Raw genomic sequence first — 24,570 nt, 5'->3', positions numbered from 1 at the left:
AATTCCCTTTTCTCTTGTTGAGATCCCCTGCCAAAGGAAAAGTCCCCCTCTGAAGTTTGTGACATAAGAAACAGGGGCTCTTTTAAACCACATTTTTTAAACAACTTTTTGACTTTGAACATGTTTTTTCTTAAAGCATAAAACAGCACATAAACTATAAAATGTGATTTTTCACTTCAGGGGGTCTTTAAAGTAAGGTTTTTATTTATTACATAAACTATTTAAGCAGCTCTCACTACATTCCTGAAGACATTTTTGTCCAGGTAAACAGTAAACAAAGTTGCTAATTACATCTAGTACATGTAATTACAGCATATGTAATGATCCTTATGAAAAAATAAAGGATATAGCATCATGTTGTTTATAATGTGGTGTATTTAATATTTGCAATAAATTTAAATAGAAAAATTACACTGGTAACATTTTGGCAGTATTAGTTATCATTATTTATTGCATTAGCTAACATGAACTAACAATTAACACACTTCAGAAGTATTTATTAATTTTAGTTCATGTTAATTTTAGCATTTACTGATACATTTTTAAAACCATAAGTTGTAACTGTTAACATTAGGGAAGTGCACAAAAACTATTATGAACCATATTGGCACCAATTAACATAAACAAAGATAAACATGATGAAAACTGTATAACTCATTGCTAGTTTACGTTAGTTATGCATTTCTTAATGTTAACAAAAACAACCTTATTGTAAAGTGCTACCAATACACCTTTATTAAATTGTAGGTTTGCAAACATAAAAAATTTTCCCACACAAATATTTTGTACACTTCCTTTCTGTATTTAATGAAGTTACAAGTAGTGCCGTTGCTAAAGTAGTTGTTTCAGTTTAGTTTCGTGATAAATTCACTTCCTGCACAATTTTAAAGTTTCCTTTTCTCCACAGAGAGATAACAGTTATTGAACAAAGGTCAGTGGCCTTGCTGAATGACGTAGTTGTCCAAAATTAATTGCAAGTCCTGACTTGTTTTCTTAACCGTTCTCTACCAGCCCAAAATCTAATTATGAAAGTTAATACTCTTTCATATACTCTAAAAAGTGAAAGTTGGATCTACTTAAAAAAATTACTTTAAATGGTAACACCTGAAAAATGTTAGCTTTACAAGTGTTACTTAAAGTTATTTTTTAAGTTAATCTAACTTTTTACAGTGTAGATTATAAACAACCGAAACAATAAGATATACGAAATCTGTCATTTATACAGAACTGGGAAGAAAAAAAATCTAAAAAAATTTTCTTATAAAATGTATACATTTTGTGACAAATTGCACCACCTGATTTCCCTTGACTATTAAAAAATTGACTATATTTGTGGTGATTTTTAGAAGAAGAGAAAATCTTTTTAAGATCTTTTTTAAACCACATACACCTTATAAACACTACAAGTTGACAATCAATTATTTGGGAGAGAGGGGATAATTGAATTAGTAAATTGAATAATTTGCTCATAAAACATATCCTTTGGACAGCTTTCAAACTGGAAGTTCTGTAAAAAAAACTATGACAACATGGAAATAATTTTTGACTAGTTTTGGAAAATGATTACTTGCTTTGTTTTACATGCTGTCGTAGTTGCACACTTTAGTTTTATGACCACAGAGTTTGACTTTAAATCTACAAAGGAAGTGCATTTTTTCCTGCTTAAAAATTTTTGGTATATCTTTGCCCATTGTGTTACTGAATCCAAGAGTTGAGTAACTACACAACACCCATCTTCAGATTAAGATCATTTTTCTGTATTAGGAAACATCTACATACAATATAAAAGCAGTGCTATTAATTTTTTATAGACTGCATTGACTTATCGTTCACTGGTGAGATACGTTTGTTGGAATTTATCATTTCATGTAATGTTTGTTTGTGGGGATGGTTGGTAACAAAACCAAAGGCCTGTTTTATGACTTAATGGCTCTTAAAGCTTCAGAGTTTATCAGTATTTTATTGTTTCTGTCCTTACTTGCTATTGATACTTGGCAGATAACGATACAGAGCATTCATAGGAACAATGTCAGCACATGATGACATGATGAGTTTAACAAAGACTGCAAGCAAAAATTCCACCCATTGGTAAAATACATAGCAGTATTAGTACAATTCAAAATGATTTAGGACAGGCATTCTACTGAAAAAAATCTCCGGTTGCACATAATTGAATTAAGTTTTCTTAAAATATATATATATATTTTTTTAATTGTTGGATCCACAGAATTTAATTATCTACACCAGTTCAACATTATTGAATCAAGTTTTCTTAAAATTAATTTTAATTTCATTTTAAGAAAACCTAATTTAATCATGTGCAACCAAGGTCCAGAAGTTTTTTTTCAGTGTGTGTGAAGCTCAAACAATTAAGTGATTTTTAAATGTTTTAATGATTTAGTCCTATTTATTAAGGCTTTTTATACTTTGATAGCAACCCATTCTCACCAAAAAAGCGTACAAATGACACGCAGTGTGATTATCGTGCAATAGATACGCCAAATTCCGATTTCGTTTCGTGACATTTTTTATTTATTGTTTTCTCATTTGTTTTCTGTTTTTTTTTTACCATTTTCGCTTGGGTTTAGGGTTAGAACAACTTTTTGTTATATAAAAATGACATCCTAACCCAAACCCCATCTCTAACCCCAACTCCAAGCGACCATGGCTTAAATATAGATAAAAACTTAGAGAAACCTGTATATTAAATAACCTGCTTAAACAAATGTGAAATCTAACCCTAAACCCAAGCGAAAATGGTTTAAAAAACAGAAAACAAATGAGAAAACAATAAATAAAACGTCACGAAACGATTCGCCATATAAGTAAATGGGAAGGACTGCCGTATCATATGCACGCAAAATCGGAATTTGGCGTATCTATTGCACGATAATCACTCTGCGTGTCATTTGTACGCTGCCAAGGGCAGTGACTGATCAGTGACTAGAAATGTGTCCCCCCTTGTGTAGCACACCTGCATGTGTTGTTTTGGGAAAAATGCTGTTGTTGTTGTTGGGATAGTGCTTCATGATAGACTGATTTAGATAATTATTAAAAAATACATATTTTAATCAAATATGAATTAGGATGCACGATATATTGGCCGATAACTGCTTATTTTTAATATTATCGGTTATCGGTCTGATAGCAAAATTAGGCCGATAAATGAAAGCCGATAAATGATGGATTATTTCAGTTTGTTGAACCACTTCACTTGCTCATTGCTGGCCATGTGGAGTTTTGATTGGTGCTTTCTGTGACATAGCACGAAGATGACACGTGTTGCGGGCTCAAGAAGAGTATGCTAGTCTAGCGCAAAGACAAGGGGCCTCATTTATAAAGCGTCCGTACGCACAGATTTGATCTTAGACCGTGCGTACGCTCAAATCCACTCCAAAGCTCAGATTTATAAAACTCGTCTTTGACGTGGAAAAGTACTTACCTCCACGTCAGGTTCCGACTTGACGTACGCACGTTTCCTTGTGGCAATATTGCAGTATTGCAGGTAGGCATATTCGAAACTTTTACAGCGTCAGCATCATCTGTATAAGAGCTTATTGGGCCCAACAAAAAAAAAACGTAACCGAAGCCCCCTGCACGTTGTGTCCGAGCCCGGCCCGACTGACAAATTAACTGTAATTATAAGGCCGAGCCCAATTTAAGCCCGACAATGTTTTAATAGTGCGCCATGACGTTCTCAACTACAATTCAGAGTTGTTTGAACTACAGAAATCTGTTCAGAATTATCTTAATGAACTAATGCAACAAGGACGAAGCATGCAAACTGCGCTGTTGGTTTATTCAGAATAGAAACATAAAAACATGCAACAATGTTGCACACAGCAAATGAACAAGAAGGAAAGGCATACTACTCCAAAATAATTAAACAAGGTTTTAGAATATATTTTAAACAAAATATGTTGGCCTATTTTGATATTTTAAAATATATGGCAATTCCGATGCAAAAATGTGTCCATAGGTTCAGGAAACGATTTTCTAGTTCGTCATCTTTTCAAAAAATATAAAACTAATATAGCTAAATTGTTTCGCGGTGTTTAACGCATATGTAAATGTTACAAAATGTGCTTATTAAATAAAAAGTAAAAAGCGAAATTATTGAAAAGGACGTGAAAGGAATTACATTTTAAAGCCTCGATGTAGCCTACAATAAGGGACATGCGACATTTAAGAGTAATGGGTATTTAAAAAAATTAATATAAATTATTCCCACACATCGATTTTAATGTTAAACATCTGTAAATCCAAATGAATTCGTATGGAATATATTCAGACCGTTTATGATACGATTTAAAATTTAAAGACGAAAAATCTCTTATTTTTACACCGCCGTGCAGGAGGCATGGCAAACTGAAACAAAACTTTTAAGACACAAATATTACGTTTACGTGTAAAAATATATGGGTAACACTTTACAGTAAGGTTTATTAGTTAACTACATTAGTTACCATTAACTAATAATGAACTGCGCTTATACAGAATTAATTAATCTGTGTTAATGTTAATTTTAACAATTACTAATACTTTATTAAAATCTTGTTATCGTTAGTTAATGCACTGTGAATGCGAATTCAATCGTTTTAACATGGACAAACAATTAAACCTTTATTTCTATTAACTAACATTAACAAAGATGAATAAATGTAAGAAATGTATTGCTTATTGTTCATATTAGTTAATACATTACATTATGCTAATGAACCTAATGAATTAACTAATGAACCTTATTGTAAAGTTAAATAAAACACATTGAAAGGTCCACTAATAATCGCCTTAACTCGAGCGATGTCAATTAAGTTTCCATGTTAGAATTTAGAAATATTAAAAACTTAAGCAATCAACAACAAAGATGTTTTTTTGACCACTGCCATTGTAGCAGTCAGAGAATTTGGCCTTTGATAATTTAATATTTATATGCTAATGAATTAAATTAGGGGCGTTTACAAGGCGGAGTTCTAAGAGCATTCGGCTGCGCACAATTTCAAGATAATTTCTGATTTATAAACTGCACATCTGGAAAAGAGGCTTACGCACGTTTTTTTGTGCGTACGCTCCTTTTCTCTGAATCACACGTACGATCATTTCAGAAATGGTCTTAGATGAAATGTAGGATAGTTCCTACGTCGCACTTTTATAAATGAGGCCCAAGATGTCCGCGGTCTGGGAGTTTTTCATTGTAAAATTAATATGAATATTTATCGACCTATATATATATCGGTTATCGGCCCCCAAATATAAAGAGTTCTCGGTATCGGCCAAAATTACCATATCGGTGCATCCCTAATATGAATTAAATATTTAACAATTATTCATGTATTGTTTGTATAAAACATTGATATCGAAAAATCGGACAAAGGTATAACTTTCATGATTAATCAACATAGAGCAGTGAAAGTGACAGAATTTTAAATTGCCTGTGGGCGTCAATGAAAGTGTGAATGTTTTGTCCTGTGATAGGCTATCTTCCTGTCAAAGATATATTCCTGCCCACGGCCCTAGATAGTCTGGTATAAAAGCAGAATAAAGAATGTGAGAGGTGTAATTAAAATGAACATTTAATGAACTAACTGTGTAAGTCTTATATCAAAAGACGTGACTTTTTTATACAATATACCATTCCCTTGTCAGATAAGAGTTGCATGCAATATTATTTTATGGTTTCTATCAAGAAAGGGTGGAGCGAAGATGGGATATTATCTCTGAGCAGCTAAACGTTTAGCAGAAAATGAACGTTACAATTTGAGAATAAACTTGGATAGCATACAGGCAGTACTGCTTTTGTTTCCCACAAAGAGGAGCTCTAGAGCAAAGAACAGGCCTTTGTAGGTTCTTAATGTTAAGCTGTGATTTAGACTTCAAATATATTAGTGGAGCTAAGCTGTAAAGTGGCTTCTTTCATCCGAGCATATATAACAATAAATACTTCAAATAGTTTACATGTTTACATTATGCTCCTCTGCCGTACCACCTGATAAGCTGGGGGGGGGCAACACCAACTAAAGTCATTTCAGACCGGTAGCCTGATGTGCCCTTTTCCGTGTTGTCAAAACTAAAGCTATTAGTCATGAACAATTCTGCACAACTTCTCTACATGATGTTGTGCTTGAAACATCATTCTTTAAGGCATGGCAGCTCAGTATACGGTTTCTTAAGATCTAAACTGAAAACAATAAAGGCTGGATTTACTTAAAAATATAGTGCATCATTTTTGCATCTATTTGTTAAAGGTCACATTCTTTCTGTGTTTTTGAAACTTTGATTTAGTTTACACTGCACAATATAAGATGTGTTGATGTTTCACGTGTAAAAAAGCAGTATTTTTCACACAATTTACTTATCTGTATAGCGCTGTTTTTACCGTCTTAAAAACGGGCTGATGTCTTTCTTGTTCTTTGAAGTCCCTCCTTCAGAAATACGTAAGGAGTTCTGATTGTGTAGTTTGTTTAGTGTGTTGTGATTCGACAGCAGCTTAGCAGAGCTGTTTGAGCCAAAGTGTAACATGGACAAGGCAGGCAGAGACAGTGGATCCAAACGCAAGTGACTTTAATGAGGACATAAACAAAGTAATACAAAATAACACTGGGAGTATAAAACAGAAATAAACAAACCAGACAGGATGAACCACATGTAATGACTGACACAAGACAATTAAAACACTGGGGTATATATACACTTGGGTGAACAGGATAACAAGTCACACCTGGGAAACAAATCAACACAAGGACCAATGAACAAAATAACTAAAATAAAGACTACAAACATGGGAAACAATGACAGAACTTCAAAATAAGAGCACAAGACAGGGGAACACAAGACATGACTGTTACATAGCCCCTCCCCCCAAAGGAGCGGCTTCCATACGCTCCACATGAAAAAAAACAAAACAAGAGTCCAGGAGGGTGGTGGAGCGGAGGAGGGAGGATGGAACCAGAGACCAGGGTGGAGCCGCGGGCAGAACAAGAGACCAGGGCAAAGTCGGGAGCCATGGTGGTGCTTGCGGCAACAGGAATCTAGGCAGAGGGAGAGAGCAGAGAGAGGGCCTTTGGGCCAGGTTAAATAGGGCAGAGAGTTCAGGGAGCTCAGGGACAACCATTTTGGGGCAGGCAGAGAGTTCAGGGAGCTCGGAGATGGCCATCTTGGGAAAGGCAAAGAGTTCAGGGAGCTTGGGGACGGCCATCTTAGGCCAGGCAGAGAGTTCAGGGAGCTCGGGGTCGGCCATCTTGGGCAGGACAGAGACTGGGGAACTTAGAAACTGCCATTTTGGCAAGGGCAGAAGGTCTATGGGAGTAATACACTGCCATTTGGCAAGGGCAGAGAGTCTATGGAGCTTGGGAGCGACCATGTTGGCTGACCTACAGGACACCGGAAAGTCAGGAGTAAACATCTTGGCCTTTACAGGAAACTCCGAGAAATTGGCAACCGGCCTTATGGTCAGGACAGAAAATTCAGGAAACTTAGGCTCAGCTAACTTGGTCAAAACTGGAAGCTCAAGGGACTCGAATTCAAACCTATTAGCCAAAACAGGAGGTGCAGAGAACTCAGGTTCAAACCTTTTTGTCATGACAAGAAGGGCAGGAGACTAGGGTTCAGACCTTTCAGCTGTGACAGGAAGTTCAGGAGACTCAGGTTAATGGACTTGAGAGACCTCTTATGGAACAGAAGAGCAAAGAGCAGACAAAACACACCACAGAGCCATGGCAAACACAGGGAACACAGAAATCAAAGGACATACCTTGGGCACCATATAGACCACGGAACCAGAGACCACCCGACTAGGAACACCAGCTGCTTGCACCAACACCAGTGGAGTATCTGCCAGACTCGAAATGAGACATCTAGACCTAAAGTTCACCTTCACTGTGGAGGCGGCCATCTTGTGAAGTGACTCAGGCGTGGCGGCAGCCAACTTGTGAACAGGCTTGGGTGTGGTAGTAGCCATCTTGGAAACTGCCGAGGGCATGGTGGTGGCCATCTTGAGAAAAGGTGCAGGCATGACGACGGCCCTCTTGAGAACAGGTGCAGACATGGCGACGGCCCTCTTGAGAACAGGTGCAGGTATGGTTGCGGACATCTTTAAAACAGGTGCAGGCATGAGTCTTGGGCTAGCCACCATTACCTGCAGCACACTCAGGTGTCTGTGACCGGCCTGGCTCTTCAGCCTGTGGAGCCTGGTGCCTACTGCCCCACCAAAAAAAAACTGTTTAAGCAAGGCCTCCTTCTGGACCTCACCCACAGTGGAGGGAGACCCACTCAACATCAGGGCTAGCTCCCCAAAGTTCTCAAAACTCCCCTGAGGGTCATACTAAGAGTAGTGTTCTGAAAGGATCATTTAAACTTCATTTATTTAAAACTATTAGTGATTTTTCTGGGTAACGGGTTTGTGAAACAAGGTCCTAAGAGTCCTGTGTGTGATCCTCAAGGGAGCGGGAGCCCTGGCAGAGAATAAGGAGTCTCATGGCCGGTGGCAACAATGCTGCTTGGTCCATGGTGTGGGCTGATGAGAGTCACTGCTGGATCCTATATGGTCAGTCGTTCTGTCACTGAGTGGACAAAGGCAGGCAGAGACGGCAGATCCAAACGCAAGTGCTCTTTAATAAACATAGTGATACATTGATAATACTGAATGGTTAAAACGTACAATATTTAATTCACATACAACAACTGACACAAGACAACTGAAACACTCGGGTTATATACACATGTGTGAACAGGATAACAAGACAAACCTGGGAAACAATCAACTCAAGGACCAATGAACAAAAGAACTACAAAAGACAAAATAAGAGCACAAGACAGGGGAACACAAGACATGACCATAACACAAAGCTGGTGACTGATGTATTCGTGTGGGAATACATCAGCCTAAGCCTAATCTTACGAGAATTTGTATATATTTTACAAGGTGGCTAATTCACATGAATTCATATGAAGTTAATCGCACAAAAACATATGATTCTCATGAAAAAACAACAACGAAACCAAACCCCTAACCCCAACATCATAGGGGTCACGGCAAATCGGTTATATGAATTCAAACTTACAAATGTGGTTATATGAATTCATAAGAATTTTGTGTATAGAATAAACATTGAACAGAATGAACATTAATGGCAAGACCTGAAAATTAATTAAGCTTGTGTAACCTCCATTATTGCTGAATGACAGATCATTTTGTGGGTATGGTTAACTATATTTCTTTTAGTTAGTACCAAAGGTAGTTTTCAAGCCTGCTTGCGGTTAAAATAAGGTTAAAATTGAACAGGAGAGTAAGAGAGATTAATGTATCCATGCAATCACCAGTAGCCAAGCAATTAGATAATAGCTTGAGCTCTGCAAACAAATGCTTTTACCTGCGCTTATTGATTGCTCTGACAAGGCTTTTTTCCATCCACCATCTCTATGTGCTTTTCTAGCTGCATGGCTGCAGTTTTTCAGTCTTTACTTGGCTTAGGAATGCACAGATGCCGTGGTTGGTGCTGAATATGCAGTAATTATGGAATGAAGTACGAACCATGAGGAAGATGGATTTTCACTGTATTTGAAATATTCAATTTAAATGGCTCTTGGGGGGTATTTTTCTACCAAATGAAAATATTTATGAGGCTGAGAAAAACGGAACCACTGCAACACTGCATATGCTATAGGGTCAGCACACCTTTGGGTACCTTATAAGTTTGCCTTTGTATGTCTCAAGAAAAGCACAATGATGATGCTATACCTTTTGATCATTTGTGTTGAGGACATTAAAACAATACAAATACCTAAGGATGTGCATGATTTATCAGGTGGACTGTAAACACAAACACCCAACATCTTATTCTTGTGCATTTGAGTTTACTTTTCTTTATTACACAGCTCACTAAAATGCAAGATTCTGACTGGCCAGTGGCGACATTCCAAGGTTGTTGTTCCTTTAGATAACTACCGAAAACTAACCCGGATGCAGCAAATCATTTTGACAGGCACAGTTTAACAATACACAAAATTAACTATGTATTTTAATTACATTTCTGGCATAAATGATTAAACCAACTAGTGTGTTTGTGACATCCCTCGCGAAAGGTCTGTATTCGTTAAAAATGACCAAACAGTGGCGGCTGGTCAATAGGGGGCACTGGGGCGCCGCCCCTTTAAGGGTTGTGCACACCAAAACTTTTAAACGCCCCTAAAAACACCTGGAGGACGCCGAATGTCAGCTGTTTTTTTAACTGAGTGCCAGCCAAGCACGTCGCACAAGCCCTGAAAGTGAAGCCAAAACTTCTCAATCGCCCCCCAGTGACTGGTCCCAGTATAGGTCATAAACCCCGCTTACCCCATGTTAATCAATGGGACTTGAGACCAACTAAACAATTTAATTACACTTCAATTATCTTTCTTTCATAGCTGGTTTCTGTAATTTACTGTAGTTTTAATCACGTTGATGTAAATTTAAGTGCGACACACAGGGGACAAGGGGACACACGAGACACGACAAAATGGAACAAGGACAAGACCAAACAGAACATGACAAATAATAACAAAGGCAAATGAATAAATTACAAACGGGTTGGGGTTACACAATAAAAACAAGGGAGGGGGTGCGGTGGATAAAAAGTTAATGGAGGTGGGCCAGGCAGGGCAAGACTGGTTGGGGAGTCTTTGAGGAGTCTTTGAGCTGGGAGGTCAAGGAGAGAAATGAGGGCGAGAAGTCCAGGCAGATTTCGTAAAGGTTTTAGAAGAGGCATGCTTGGGTGAGGACACACAAGGAAAAGGTCCAGGGGGAAAAACTGAGGCAGGACAGGTCCAGACATAACAGGAGAAGCAGACGGGGATGGGACAGGATTCGAAGGCTGAAAAGGGGAAGGAATGGGCAAGGCTGAGGGTGTGAATTTTGTTAAATTTGATCTAAAGGAAGTCTGGGGCTTCCCGGGACCGGGATGGAGTTGAGGGATGACATGGACACTGTGGACTGAACTGAGGTAAAGGGTGACAATGGGAAAGGAGAGACTGAGGCAGGCACAGACGGTGAGAAAGGGGGCTCTGCAGCTGACTGTGGAGCAGAGACCAGGGGCGCTGCAGCTGGCTGTGGAGCAAAAACAGGGGGCGCTGCACCAGACGAAGAGCCAGAGACTAGGGAGGGCCCTGGGGAAGATTCAGGTTGAGGGGCCAATTCTCCCTTCTTCCTCTTCTTTCTGCGGGGGCGAGGTGCAGAGTATAAAGCAGGAGGCAGGGGATTTGTAGTGGTCATGGTGGGTGAGGAGAACGCATCAGAGACGGACTCCCACAAGACCCTCCTTTCGCGCTTCTCAAGAAGGCTGACTGATGACACAGGGCTGTCAGGAGCCATGGTGGGTAGGGCTTGGTCCTCCATGGCCACAAGATTGAAGATCTGGTCCTACGGAACCAAAGACAATGGGACAGGTGGGTCAACCTCAGTTGGCCTAAGCCTCCGCATCTCAGCGTGGCGGAGGGGCTTAATGAGGCAGCAGTTGAAGATTACCTTGAGTTCTGACTTATTTTATCACCTCCGCTGTCAGTGCGAGAAAAAAGCATGCATTCATCTGCTTCATGATGTTAAACATGTAAATTGATGCATGATCTCCGTTTGTCTGTTATAAAAACATGTTTTCCCACAATATCTGATTCAGAATATATATTTTTTATATTATCACAAAAAGTTTACTTATGAGGCAAAAAGCCGTGTAATAAGCGGCATAATATACAGGCAGCAGGGTTTTATCGCAAAATAAGCCCCTTCAGTGCAATCATAGGTGTCATTTACACTGGGGACGCTGGGGACATGTCCCCACCACTTTTTGAAATGGCTGATTTTGTCCCCACCACTTTTTGAAAGCATTTGGTTAAAATGTTCTGAAAATTCAAGCAAACCAAGAAATATTAAAGGTTTATTTGCACAAAATAAAACATGCAATGCAGTTTAGATACAGAAAGAAACAATGTACATTATCCACAAAAAGTAGCTTAAACATAATAACTATTAATTTCTCTAAAATGACCCAAAACAAACATTTCTTAGTATTTTTGTCTTGTTTTCAGTAAATATATCTAAAATTCTTAAATTATGATGCTTTTCTTGATGAGCATAACGACCCAAGAAAATAAGTCCAGTTTTTAGACCAAAAATATAAAATTTAAGTGATTTTGTGCATAAAACAAGCAAAAAAAATCTGCCAATCTGAATTTTTCTTGAATTTAGTGTATAAGAAAAATGTTCAAGATTTTTTTGGTTACTCCATTGGCAGATTATTTTGCTTGTTTTTTGAATAAAATCACTTAAATTTTATATTTTTGGTCTAAAAACTAAGTTATTAACTAAGTTATTTTTTGCAGTGTGGCCTAGGCTATGCCCATTTTTCGATGCACAATTATTCAATATTTTTCCCATCCTGCTGTATTGCTTTTTCATCGAATCTTTTGTCCCCACCACTTTTCAACACAAACTGACGCCCCTGAGTGCGATACAAGACCCTCCGCTTCACGGCGGGTCCTAATCACACTGTCAGGGCTTATTTATGTGATAACAACCTGCTGCCTATACATTATCCCTTACAGTCTCATCTGTTTCACAATGTTCCTGGGAAAAGTATAAAGCTGTTTAAGATACATAAGATCATTTATATATTTTGGTGTTGTGATTTAAAAAAAGATCAAATAAGCTTTTAATGGTAGGCCTATAATGAAATATCCCCAGAACTTCTTTTAGTCATTTATGAACACTTGTACAATTTCAAGCACAACGCTTGTCAACCAAAACAAATTGTAATATAGCCTAGAAAATATACATCTTATATATATTTTTGAGAGTTAAACATATATTTGCTGAAAACAGAGATTTTACAGGCTTTTACTGTATGTCTAATATCTATTAACCAAACAGATTTGGTGACGTTTAGGAAAACATCTTTATACTCACTATAGAAAACACATTTGTTCTTTTTTGCACAGTGTGTAGAGTTTATTTGCACGATGGTATAAACCCATAAATACAGTGAGTCTGCCAATAGCGCTTAAACGGCATGACAAAACGCACTCTAAGCAGTTTAGGACTGGAAGGCTCAGAGAGGGAACAGCAGTGGCGGTAAATCTCGCGAGAGCTCTATAGTTTGTTTTTTAGCTGATTATGCTTATTACAAGGAGTCTCCCCCTATCGATACAGCAGTGCAGCGCGGCTCGCAACGCAGATTTGTCTTTGCCCATTTCCGTGAGGGGCTAGATCAGATTAGACGGGAGAGCCTACAATTCAGTCCTGCATATATCAACAATACGTTGCTGTGTTTATTTCCCCGTGGCACGGCAGAAATTCTGTCTTTCTCCGTTCAAAGACAGAGAGAGGAGGCTGACGCGAAGCCGGTTTATGAACAGGATTTGTCAGGTACGTCTCACTGGCTTCGGTTTTGAATCACTTGGATTTTAATAATACCGTACTGGCAACACAGTATAAGCAATATTAAAACATAGACGAAGAGTTTATAGTGTGTTAATATGGGTTTTGTACGTATCGTGTTTTAGTTTTGGACCGAATTTTACCAATATACAATATACATATGTAAATATAAGAGATCTCTTTGCTAAACTGTTTATATGCAAGTATCATTTTGTAGTTATTTTTATGTATAAATACTAGAAATATGTATTTCTTATTATTAGTCTGCGGTTATTTTCTATTATTATCATTACACTAAATGATTTCAGACATGTACTTAATTTAATAAATTATATCTATTATAATGTCAAGACTAATTCTCTGTGTTGATTAATGCGATTTCTTATCATTTTGCACGCCAACACATCTGGTTTGATATTGTTATGTTGTATAAATGCAATGCAATATTTATCACTAGATTAATTTGCTGTCATATCTTTATAAAACAAACAAGTAATAACGAACAGTGTGCCTAATGGATATGCGTGCATTTACAGTAACAGTGCGATTATGTGGCTTGGAAAAATTGATGTAATTAGACGTGCTGAAGAAAGAATTGGTGCGCGTGAGCGTCCATCCACGCACGCGCACTCGAAGGCCCTGGTTCCCTAAAATTGTGTCTTGTTTACCTTCAGCACCTGTCTTGTAACCTTCCATTCTCCTTTGGTTTTCGGCCACCAAATTTAAACTTCGTCCAGACACGCGTTTCCATGGAGTCCTGCTTTGATAATTAAATCTGTATTATGAAGTTAAACGTTTTCGCATTTTTCATTGCTTTCGTGTCCTGTTTAAAGGGTTCGTGGTTTTATTTGTTTACTGTATTTTAATTGCTTAATCACACAGTTGCTGCGAGAGACATCGTGTGGGTGCATTTACTGTATGATAAACCTGTAGACAGCTTTCGGAAACTCTGCAGGTAAGTTTCTTAGTCGCACTGTTTTAATTAATTGTGACGTGTAATGCTAAAATTTTGTTTTAGATTAATTACTACTTCGTCGTCTGGGGGACTGTTGGATTAAAATAAAGTGGTTGTAATCGGGATAATAATAGCGTCTCTACAGTTGGCTACAGGACAGCGCGAGCCCAAGTGTATATGTTGGCACGCGTTAGCTACTGAGCGCGCTCGTGAAATATTAGACGGACGGACCACGAAACGGAAAATTCCTCTGTGCCACTCATCAAATAGACAGTTTTGAAATATCACATGATAGGCACACTAAATTGAAAGTGTCATTTTTGTTTTGAACGTATCCAGACAACAGCCCGCTTCCCTTGACATTTCCCTCATTAAGCGTCTACGTAAACATGTTTACTCCACGCGACGTAGCGCGTACCTATATTAGATCATTTTAAAGTTGCTTGCTTTAATATAGATTGTTTGAGAGGGGAAAAGTGATTGTAGTCAGGGCACTACAAGGCTGCCGACAGAGTGTAAGAGAAATGAGAGAGGATGGGTAGTGCAGGCTCATAATTTCCATGGCAACAGAGTTCAAAAAGAGACAGATTGCTGGCAATGATTCTGACAAATGCAGAGAAAGACTAGATAAGCGTAATGCGTTCTCGTTACTGTGATAAAGCTATGACAAGGGCCGATCCTGTCTCACACAAAAGCATTTCTGGAAGACAGAAAGAGATGTGATTGAATAATAAAATGATGGTGTGCACAACGATGTGTTATCCCAGGCTGAAAGGCAAACCCCTCAGTGAACTTCACCCATGGATTCCAGGATCTAATTTGAGTTCAGACAGTCTCTCCCCCTCTGCTTTTCCCCAGTGCTTGCAGCTGCCCTTGCCCCCCATTTCCGGAAAGCAGCTGTCTTTGAAGATAATAATAAATCTATTGATAGGCTGCGTGACTGATCAATTGCATTGCAGTCCACCAAGCCTATTTTTACTATTGATTCCAATATTACCTTACTTGTTTGTGAAACAATCAAAAGATTGTGTAATAAGCAGAGCAATTTAATGCAACTCATTTTGATTATTATGTGCTCCTTTAGCATTGCTTTAGCAATGCAAATGTTATTAGTTCGATCCCCAAGGAACACATGTATAATGCAATTGTAAAACATACACGTAAGTTACTTTGGTTAAAAATGTCTGCCAAATGGATAATTTTAAATGATAATATATAGTTTTGATCCAATGACCCTTATACTGTAATATACTTGGGTACACTTACTTAAAGCTTTGTGTAGAATATATATATTTCAAAGAAAGGGTTGAATGGAAAGCGAGGTAGATGGACAAATGGAGAGAAGTGACACCCTCAAAAATAGAACCCCACATGAGCGAAGGAGGCAAGGGGAACAGAAATAGCCTCATTTAAACAGACACACAGCTGCAGTCAAATGCATGTGCTCCCTGACTGTGCCCCCAGAACTAATCCAGCCATCATGGCAACCGGGCAACATGTGAAATATAAACATTCACGTCAAAAGCATTTGTGGGTCCTTGAAGTAAGTGTAATCTACTATCACAGCCCATTAGGCCAAGGTTATTAATGTTGAATAATATCTGTTCACATTAATCCCTTTTAGCTTGTCACTTTAAACCTATAAATCCCTGTCAACGGTCTATCTGTCTTGTGCTCACACACCTCGTTCAAAGCAAAAATGCATTGTGTGAACAAGTTCTTTCTGTTTTGATACATTTAATATAAATGAAGATGATAATAGATGTTCAATAAACAGGATCAAAGTTGAAAATTTGACAATTTATAACTAAGTGAATAACATTGTAGGGTTTTACAACTCTTATTTAACCTGGTTCCTTTTTCTCTATACCCTTTATTTGTAGCCTTTCTTGGACTTCGATTATCATCTTAACTCATTTTTGTTTTTTATTCACAGATAAAACTGAGCTTTGATCACAGTGAGATTGCAAAATTTTTTTAAGCAAATAAGGCATCATGAAGACTTCAGACCTTTTCCTTCTGCCCTCTGTGCTTCTCGTGTTCCTTTTAAAATGCTGCCTAGCACAAAGTGAATCTGACCTCATAGTAACAACAAGGTTGGGCCGTGTGCAAGGCTTGCGCATACCTGTTCCAGACCGGAATCATGTGGTTGCTTTCTTGGGGATCCCGTATGCCGAACCTCCTGTAGGGAAGAGGCGCTTTAAGCAAGCAGAGCCGAAAAAGCCATGGAATGGTGTGATTGAGGCAACAAACTACCCTAATGCCTGCTATCAGTACGTAGACACCTCTTACCCAGGCTTTCCAGGCACTGAGATGTGGAACCCCAACAGAGACATGAGTGAGGACTGCCTTTATATCAATGTGTGGGTGCCTCCATCCCCTAGGCCACAAAATCTCACAGTGATGGTCTGGATATATGGTGGTGGCTTCTCTAGTGGTTCCTCCTCTCTTGACGTTTATGATGGCCGGTACTTGGCTTACACTGAAAAGGTAGTGGTTGTCTCTATGAACTATCGTGTTGGCCCTTTGGGATTTCTTGCACTTAATGGCTCATCAGAAGCACCGGGAAACATTGGTCTTCTTGACCAGAGAATGGCCCTCAAGTGGGTACAAGATAACATTCACTTTTTTGGAGGTAACCCCAAACAGGTGACCATTTTTGGAGAAAGTGCCGGAGGAGCCTCAGTAGGCTTGCATGTTCTGTCACCAGACAGTCGCCCATACTTTACACGTGCCATATTGCAGAGCGGTGTTCCTAACACCCCCTGGGCTACTGTTAGCTTTGATGAGGCCCGTCGAAGGACCACCTTGCTGGGCAAGCTGGTTGGGTGCAGTGAGGGTAATGACACTGAGCTAATTGACTGCCTGAGAAACAAAAATCCTCAAGAACTAATTGATCAGGAGTGGCAAGTGCTCCCATACAGCAGCCTTTTCCGCTATTCCTTTGTACCTGTCGTAGACGGTGTGTTCCTCCCTGACACCCCGGAGGCCATGATCAACTCAGGAAACTTCAAAAACACTCAGATCCTGTTGGGTGTAAATCAGGATGAAGGATCTTATTTCTTAATTTATGGCTCACCAGGATTCAGTAAAGACAACGAGAGTTTGATATCACGAGAAGACTTCCTTGAAGGTGTGAAGATGGGCGTCCCTCATGCTAATGAAATCGGCTTGGAAGCGGTTATACTTCAGTATACAGACTGGATGGATGAGAATAACCCTGTAAAGAATCGAGATGCCATGGATGATATTGTAGGAGATCAAAATGTTATCTGTCCTTTACTGAACTTTGCAAAGGCATATGCCCAGCACACAGCTCTCCATATCCAGCCAGGAGCAGTCCCAGGGACCCCGGGCTGGGGAAACTCTGGATCAACAGGCTATAACAGTGGCAACTCTCATGGTAAGGCCAATACTTGGTAAAGAATGAGAGCAGTGCACTTATGTTATTATTACTAGCCTGTGTAAAATTATTACTAGTTAACTAAAAAGTTGTCATGTTATCATAACGGTTAAACATTTGGATGATTATTGAAGCAAGATGGGAAAACATTTCTCCATTAAGGCCACAGCCATATGCTTGTGGCACAGCGGCTGTGCATCACCACAAACCACAAAACAAAGCACATCAATTTGTTGTAATTAAATTTTAGAATATTAATTTTAGTTGTGTGTGTGGTATGAGACTGAAAACAAATGAAGAAATTAAATTAAATAAAACAAACCGCTTTAATGTGAATCTGCAACAAATAATATATACAATTGTATGCATCCACAAATATTGGTAACAATTTTAAGTCAAGGGCCAATGTAATTAACAAAAGGCAGTAAAACAAAATTACAAACTGATTATTTTTCTATATGCCACCTTCTTGTCTTTAGGTTCTGTCTACCTTTACTTGTTTGACCATCGAGCCTCAAACCTGGCCTGGCCCGAGTGGATGGGAGTAATGCATGGTTACGAGATCGAGTTTGTGTTTGGCCTGCCTTTAAATAAAAGTCTAAATTACACAGCGGAAGAAGAGAAACTCAGTCGACGTATGATGAAATACTGGGCCAATTTTGCGCGCACTGGGTAAGAGATATTTAGAGGTTTGCTCATCATAGTTTTCTTAGAAAATTGTTGGATTTATCTATTAGTTCTGGAGGGTGTAATTTCCTTGTCCTCTCTTTTTCTGTCCTCTTCATGAAGTAATCCTAACATGAACACTGATGGCACCATAGACAGTCGAAGGAGATGGCCACAGTTTACAGTTACTGAGCAAAAGTATGTAAGTTTGAACACAGAGCCAATGAAGGTGTACAAGGGACTAAGAACACAGGCTTGTGCTCTGTGGACTCGATTTCTGCCCAGACTGCTTAACATCACAGGTAATTAACCCATCTTTGACAGTATAGACTTGTGTTTTTATTTAATTAGAACTTTTGTGTTATTGTTACACAGGAATTACACAGGCTTGTAGTTTGAAAGTAAGGAACTGCAGACTTGTTTTATAGATGGATCATTAAAATTTACTGCTGTTTATGAGAGGGACGCTTTCATACAAAACATCATGTTAAAGGAATAGTTCACCTTAAAATTAAAATTCTGTTATCATTTACTCATCCCCATGTTGTTTTAAACCTGTATGAATTTCTTTTTTCTGATGAACACAAAAGAAGATATTTTGAGAAATGATGGTAAACACACAGCAGATAGTGACCATTGACTTCTATAGTAGGAATAAAAAATATGATGGAATTTAATGGGTACCGTCAACTGTGTACTTACCATCATTTATCAATTTATTTTCTTCATCATTTATCACAATACTTCCAAAATATTTTTTATTACTATGGAAGTCAATGGTCACTATCTGCTGTGTGTTTACTATCAGGGCATGAAATTAACACCCGACCACGCGCCAAATGCGGGTGGATTTTGCAATTGGCGGGTAACACTGTCAATCTACCAGCCACATTGGCGGGTAGCCAATGCGAATCAGTGATGCGCGGGTCATTGTATAAACAACCCACTCCCGACCGACATTTTCAACTAACGTGCCCACAATTGTTCAAAATAGTTTTTAAACTCGACCGACTGACCGCGGCCCGAATATCATTAAAATATTTTTTAATGACTCGTAACCGGCACCCGCTCATTTCTTATCAACCTGCGCATATCACCGATGCAAATTGAGTGATTCATTGAGAGGATGCGACTGCTGTTTCGCAACGTTCATGCGATTGGAAAGAAGATGAGGCATTTCTCTGACTAAGTTTGGATGTGCGAGCAAGTATTAAACTGTTGGTGAGATGGGATGAGAATGTAATGCTGACATAGGCTACAGTATAATCACAGTTGCACAGATGTGTAGTGCTGCTGTGACTGATCAGAACTCTTGATGTGTAAACTTTAGAGAGAGTTGCGCTACTATGCCTTATACTGTAGTACATTAACATACATTTTGCGAATATAGTAATGAAAAACAACGTATGTGCAACGTTTATGTGTGCAGATTGTGCCCCCTCCGTCTCTGTATGCGTGTGCAGGTTTTAGGGCACTCAATAGGGCACATCGGAGAGACGCGTTCCTAAAAGCAAGCGTACATAAAATCTTTCTGCTCTTGACAGGGCACATATAAACAAAATGATTTCAACAGTATTCTTTTTCTAATAAAACATTTCTTTATGTCTTAAGTGTATGTATAGAGAGTCAAAAACCAGTATGTGCTGGTTTAAAGAGACAGTAACCTCAATTAACCAACTTAAGTCTGTGTCATTAATGTTAATCAAACAACCTAAGACAAAGAGAAATTCACTTTTGTAGCTCTATATATATATATATATATATATATATATATATATATATATATATATATATATATATATATATATATATATATATATATATTTAATTCATACAATAAAGGCAAAAAAAAACTGGCTGGTAAAAAGTCTCTGTGGCAGGTGGATTTCTAAATCCACCTGCCACAGTGGCTGGTGGTCAAAAAAGTTAACTTCAGGCCCTGTTTACTATAATTTCTCAAAATATCTTCTTTTGTGTTCATCAGAAAAAAGAAATTCATACAGGTTTAGAACAACATGAGGATGAGTAAATGATAACAGAATTTTCATTTTAAAGTCAACTATCCCTTTAAGTTCTGTTTGTATGCCTGTACACTTTAAGTTGGAATTAAATGAAGTCAGATTTCTCAATAACAAAATGTGTGTTGGAAAAAGGTGAACATGAAATACTGGCCATAATCTTAAACAATCCATTTTACTTCTCATGGAAATGCCTTGTCTATGCAAATGTGTCTTTTGTGCTCTGAATCCATATATAGTGTTTTGGTAAACATCACTGAGTACGTTTACATGCACAGAATAAGCGGATAACTATCAAAAATCTGCTTATTACAGAAAACCGTTTTCATGCGTTTACATGCAAATCAGTAAGCCGGCTATGCAGTCAACTGCGTTTACATGGGACTTTAAGACTTATCAGTTTTCTCGCAGGCAGTGACATCACCACCTATAGTACGCAATAGTTGTTCAAAAAGTCAACGGCATATCTGTCTTAAGCTTTACTGTTGTATCTCTTCTTGTGTGTGCAGAACCTGTAAATGTAACATGAGCTTCTATTTTAACAGTTTCTCTGCCAACTGCTTTTGTCGAGCGGAGACTTTTATGCGTTTCTTTGCGCTTAAGTTCCGCGTGTGACGTTTATCTTTCATACACGGAGACATGCGCACATGGACAAAACCGTGAGAAAGCCGGTTAAGGTGTTTACATGCCACGCGAAATCGGCGTAATGAGCAAAAAACTACCTGTGCCGATCTGTTTTTGCTTACGCCGTTTATGAGCTTTCCCCGATTAAAGAAAACCGTTTTACGCGTTTACATGACCCCACGTGTTATCAGTTTATTAAGCATAATCGGCATAAGATTGTGCATGTAAACGCACTCACTGTCAGAAATGAAGGTACAAAAGCTGTCACTGCAACAGTACCCTTCAAAATGGTCCTGATATATATCATTTAGGTTCTAATATGCACCTTTTATGTACAAAAATGTACTTTTTGGAAGGGTACTGCCCTAGTGACAGCTTTTATACCTTTATTTCTGACATTTGAAAGCAAAGAGCATTGTCCAAGCCTGCTTGTAGTGACATATAATTGAAAATGACAAATTGCTTTGTTAAATAGCTGGGATTTTTAGAGCGTTGGTACTACTGTGTAGTTTAATGGATTATTTAGCTTATGCAGCGCATTGTACTGAACATTCTCTAAATCATACGTTTGTCCTCTGATATCTTTCCTGATATTTTCTACCTCCATTTTCTTGCCCTTTTATTCAATCTCATGTTGGTTGTTTTTTCTGCTCTTACCCAGACAACATTGATGATGTTGAGCGACAGTGGAAAGTGGAGTTCCAGCGCTGGAGCTCTTACATGATGCACTGGAAGAGCCAGTTCGACCATTACAGCAAGCAAGAGCGCTGTACAGATCTCTAGATTATTCTGACATAAATGTTTAAGAGCGCAGATCAAAGATTGATGACCATATTCCTTAAAATTCTCCTCAATAGTTGCCACAGCTCCACAAAACCTTTTCTTTCGTTAATATCTTTAAGTAAGCATGAGAATGAATCTGTGAATGTTGCACTTACCTGTTTTGTGCATAGTTTTATTTTCCTCTCTATGTAGTTTATTGTTCTTCTCACAACTATATTACATGTATATACCGTTTATACACACACACAAGCTGCTATGACAGATTAAGTGCTATGGTCATCAAATATATCAGAAAAAATGTTATTTTTGCGATATTACCTCTGAAAAGTGAGCGTCTACGTCTATATTTTCCACTGGAACCTCTCATTTACTCGGGTCCTCAGGATTGCACATTTTTTTAGCTTCGTTTTTTCCTACGTTCTTACAGGCTTCGATTTTGGCTGCTTCACCGTGTGTCTATCTGTCCATTAATCTCCATTCTGCATCCACCATATCCGTTCAGCGTTTCGTGTAGTCCTTTGTCATGTGAACTTGTCTGCTGTCTCTGCTTTCTGACTGTGGGCTAACTCAACACAGCCTATAGTTTTTGCAGACATCAGAAGCTGATTAATTTCATGGATGCTGGCTTGACTTACTGACTCATTGCATGCATTCTAGTGCCCACAGCATGACTATTTGTTTATGTATGTATGTATGCGTGTGTGAGAGAGAGTATGTTTACCATATATCCACTGCATAGGTCAGTATATGTGTTAATATGTATAATACCACTCCTCTGCTTTGTTCCGACTTCATATGGGCACTGTATGTTAAAGCGTTTTATCCTAGAATGAAAAAGAGAGCATGATTAGTATGAGTAATGTTGTCTGTGTGCCAAGGGGTCAGTATCATTTTTTACCTCTGCAGTCTCCCTCTCTTGATGGGAAAGGATTCTCATTACGATAATGGAGGGAGAGTAATTTACTTAGTGCTCATTTGAAATGACAGCCCGCTGTGTCAGCTATCCCCCCAGCCCCACCTTCACCCTCTTTTGATGCAGTGGGAGGATGATAACGGAAAACACAGGCAAAGGAAAGATGTGAAGGCAAAAAATACAGGGTTACAAAAGCCACTCCTGTTCCATGTTCTATATTTATTTTTTATCTTTTTTTTATTTAAATTATTTGCATGTTTGCATCATGTGAAGTAGTATAAGTTGGCTTATATGTATCAAAAATCATGTGAAGTGTTTTTAGTGTGCTTACATCAAAGAAAATATTTTATTTGTGTGTATTTATTACAGTTGTGGAACTGCATACATATTTTTCCATTTTGCCTGTGAATTTGGATCAAACATTATTTTGTATTTTACAGTGTGAATGTATCTCTGTTCTCATATACACTGCCCCAGTTTGCATTTCATGTTTATTATTTACCTGCTGAATTTGTAAATGTCTAGTTATGCCTGTCAGCCTGTTTTTACCAAACCTATATCAGTGTATTTGTGCAGTACTATTTATCAACCGTTTGGTGACACAGTGAAAGGGATCTAAGTCTCTTGTTTGTGATGTGATGAGACAATGTGTTGAGCGGGTCTTTGATCACTCAAAACTATAGGCTGTCATTAAGCATTCAGCCTTTGATTATGACTGGACTAATGTTGTTTACTTAAAACATGTCATTTAAAATAAAAAATCTATATTAGCTATAGATAATGGCATGCGAGAAAATAACATTATGTTCGTTTGTTTCTGGGTCTGAAGGACAGCTGCTTTTGCACTTCTTGTCAAGTTAAAAGCCCACATATCTTATTCACTTCATGAAATCCACTTGTGCATGCCCCAGACCCCTCCTTTTCCTCTGTGTTCTGTGGTTTAAAATGACTGTTACCCTCTCTGACAATATCAGTGCTTATGTCTATTGTTAATGTTACAGTTTAAAGCTATACAAATATTATGATAGCCCAGAGAGATATATTGATGTTAGCAATAACAAAATACACTTGTAAATGAATATAGTTATTTGAATGCGTTGATGCTGTAATGTAATTGTCTTGATTGATTAAAAAACAGTGGTCATGATTTGACAACATTGATCATCAAAGCAATATAGAGTGCCATATGCTATCGTACATATATTTTTAATATGTGATCACTTTTGTTTGTCTGCGTTTCTTCAACTTTCAAATGGCTTTAAACAAGTCATTGCCAAAAGTAATTTTAAGGCAAATTATTTGTCAAATGTTGCCAATAAGGATATCTGCCTTTTAATTACATTTCAACATGTGTCTCCTACAAATCCATACAGTTGTGTCACAAAAATATGTAGAACATTGCACTTGCCTGAGCAAGCGTATTCTGTTCTTCTACATAGATGTTATAATAACAATCATTGTTGGTCTTGTTATTCATTTTTTTTATTATTTAGTCCAGATATTGCTGTCAAATTAGTGCCAAACATGTAAAATGACAGCAACGTGCAAATCTTCTGCATGATGTTAAATGTCATATGCGCCATCTCTGGGCACCATATCAGAAGCTGTCAATGCAACATCAATAAACAGTTAAAAATCAAATAGATGCGTTTGACTGTGTGGTTTTTAACTCAAAGTACGAAAACATCACCAGAGGGCAGCATACCCCAATATAAGGGTCGTGTTGTACACATATAAGGTATACTTTAGGTGTAAACTTTAAACAAAAACGTATAAAACAAATGCATCGTACCCAGATTTAATGTC

The 24,570-nt window shown here is 38.1% G+C and overlaps 1 protein-coding gene across 3 annotated transcripts; it reads left to right on the top strand.

The window, feature by feature from the left end:
* The first annotated feature begins 13,157 nt into the window (after positions 1 to 13,157).
* ache (acetylcholinesterase (Yt blood group)) lies at positions 13,158 to 24,399 on the top strand. 3 transcript variants are annotated; one of them, XM_065248816.1, is made up of 6 exons: positions 13,158 to 13,390; positions 14,285 to 14,357; positions 16,294 to 17,760; positions 18,240 to 18,432; positions 18,550 to 18,728; positions 21,730 to 24,399. In XM_065248816.1, the coding sequence occupies exons 3-6, from the start codon at positions 16,353 to 16,355 to the stop codon at positions 21,849 to 21,851; spliced, it is 1,902 nt and encodes a 633-aa protein (XP_065104888.1). In that variant the 5' UTR covers positions 13,158 to 13,390; positions 14,285 to 14,357; positions 16,294 to 16,352; the 3' UTR covers positions 21,852 to 24,399. The 3 variants fall into 3 exon arrangements, with proteins under 3 accessions (XP_065104888.1, XP_065104890.1, XP_065104889.1); XM_065248818.1 differs by lacking the exon at positions 14,285 to 14,357; XM_065248817.2 differs by lacking the exon at positions 13,158 to 13,390 and having other exon boundaries at positions 13,978 to 14,357.
* The last annotated feature ends 171 nt before the right edge of the window (positions 24,400 to 24,570 follow it).

This window comes from Paramisgurnus dabryanus, chromosome 2, assembly GCF_030506205.2.
Source record: "Paramisgurnus dabryanus chromosome 2, PD_genome_1.1, whole genome shotgun sequence".
Taxonomy (NCBI): domain Eukaryota; kingdom Metazoa; phylum Chordata; class Actinopteri; order Cypriniformes; family Cobitidae; genus Paramisgurnus; species Paramisgurnus dabryanus.
The sequence above is the reverse complement of the archived record's forward strand: the minus strand, read 5'-3'. Positions and strand labels throughout refer to the sequence as shown.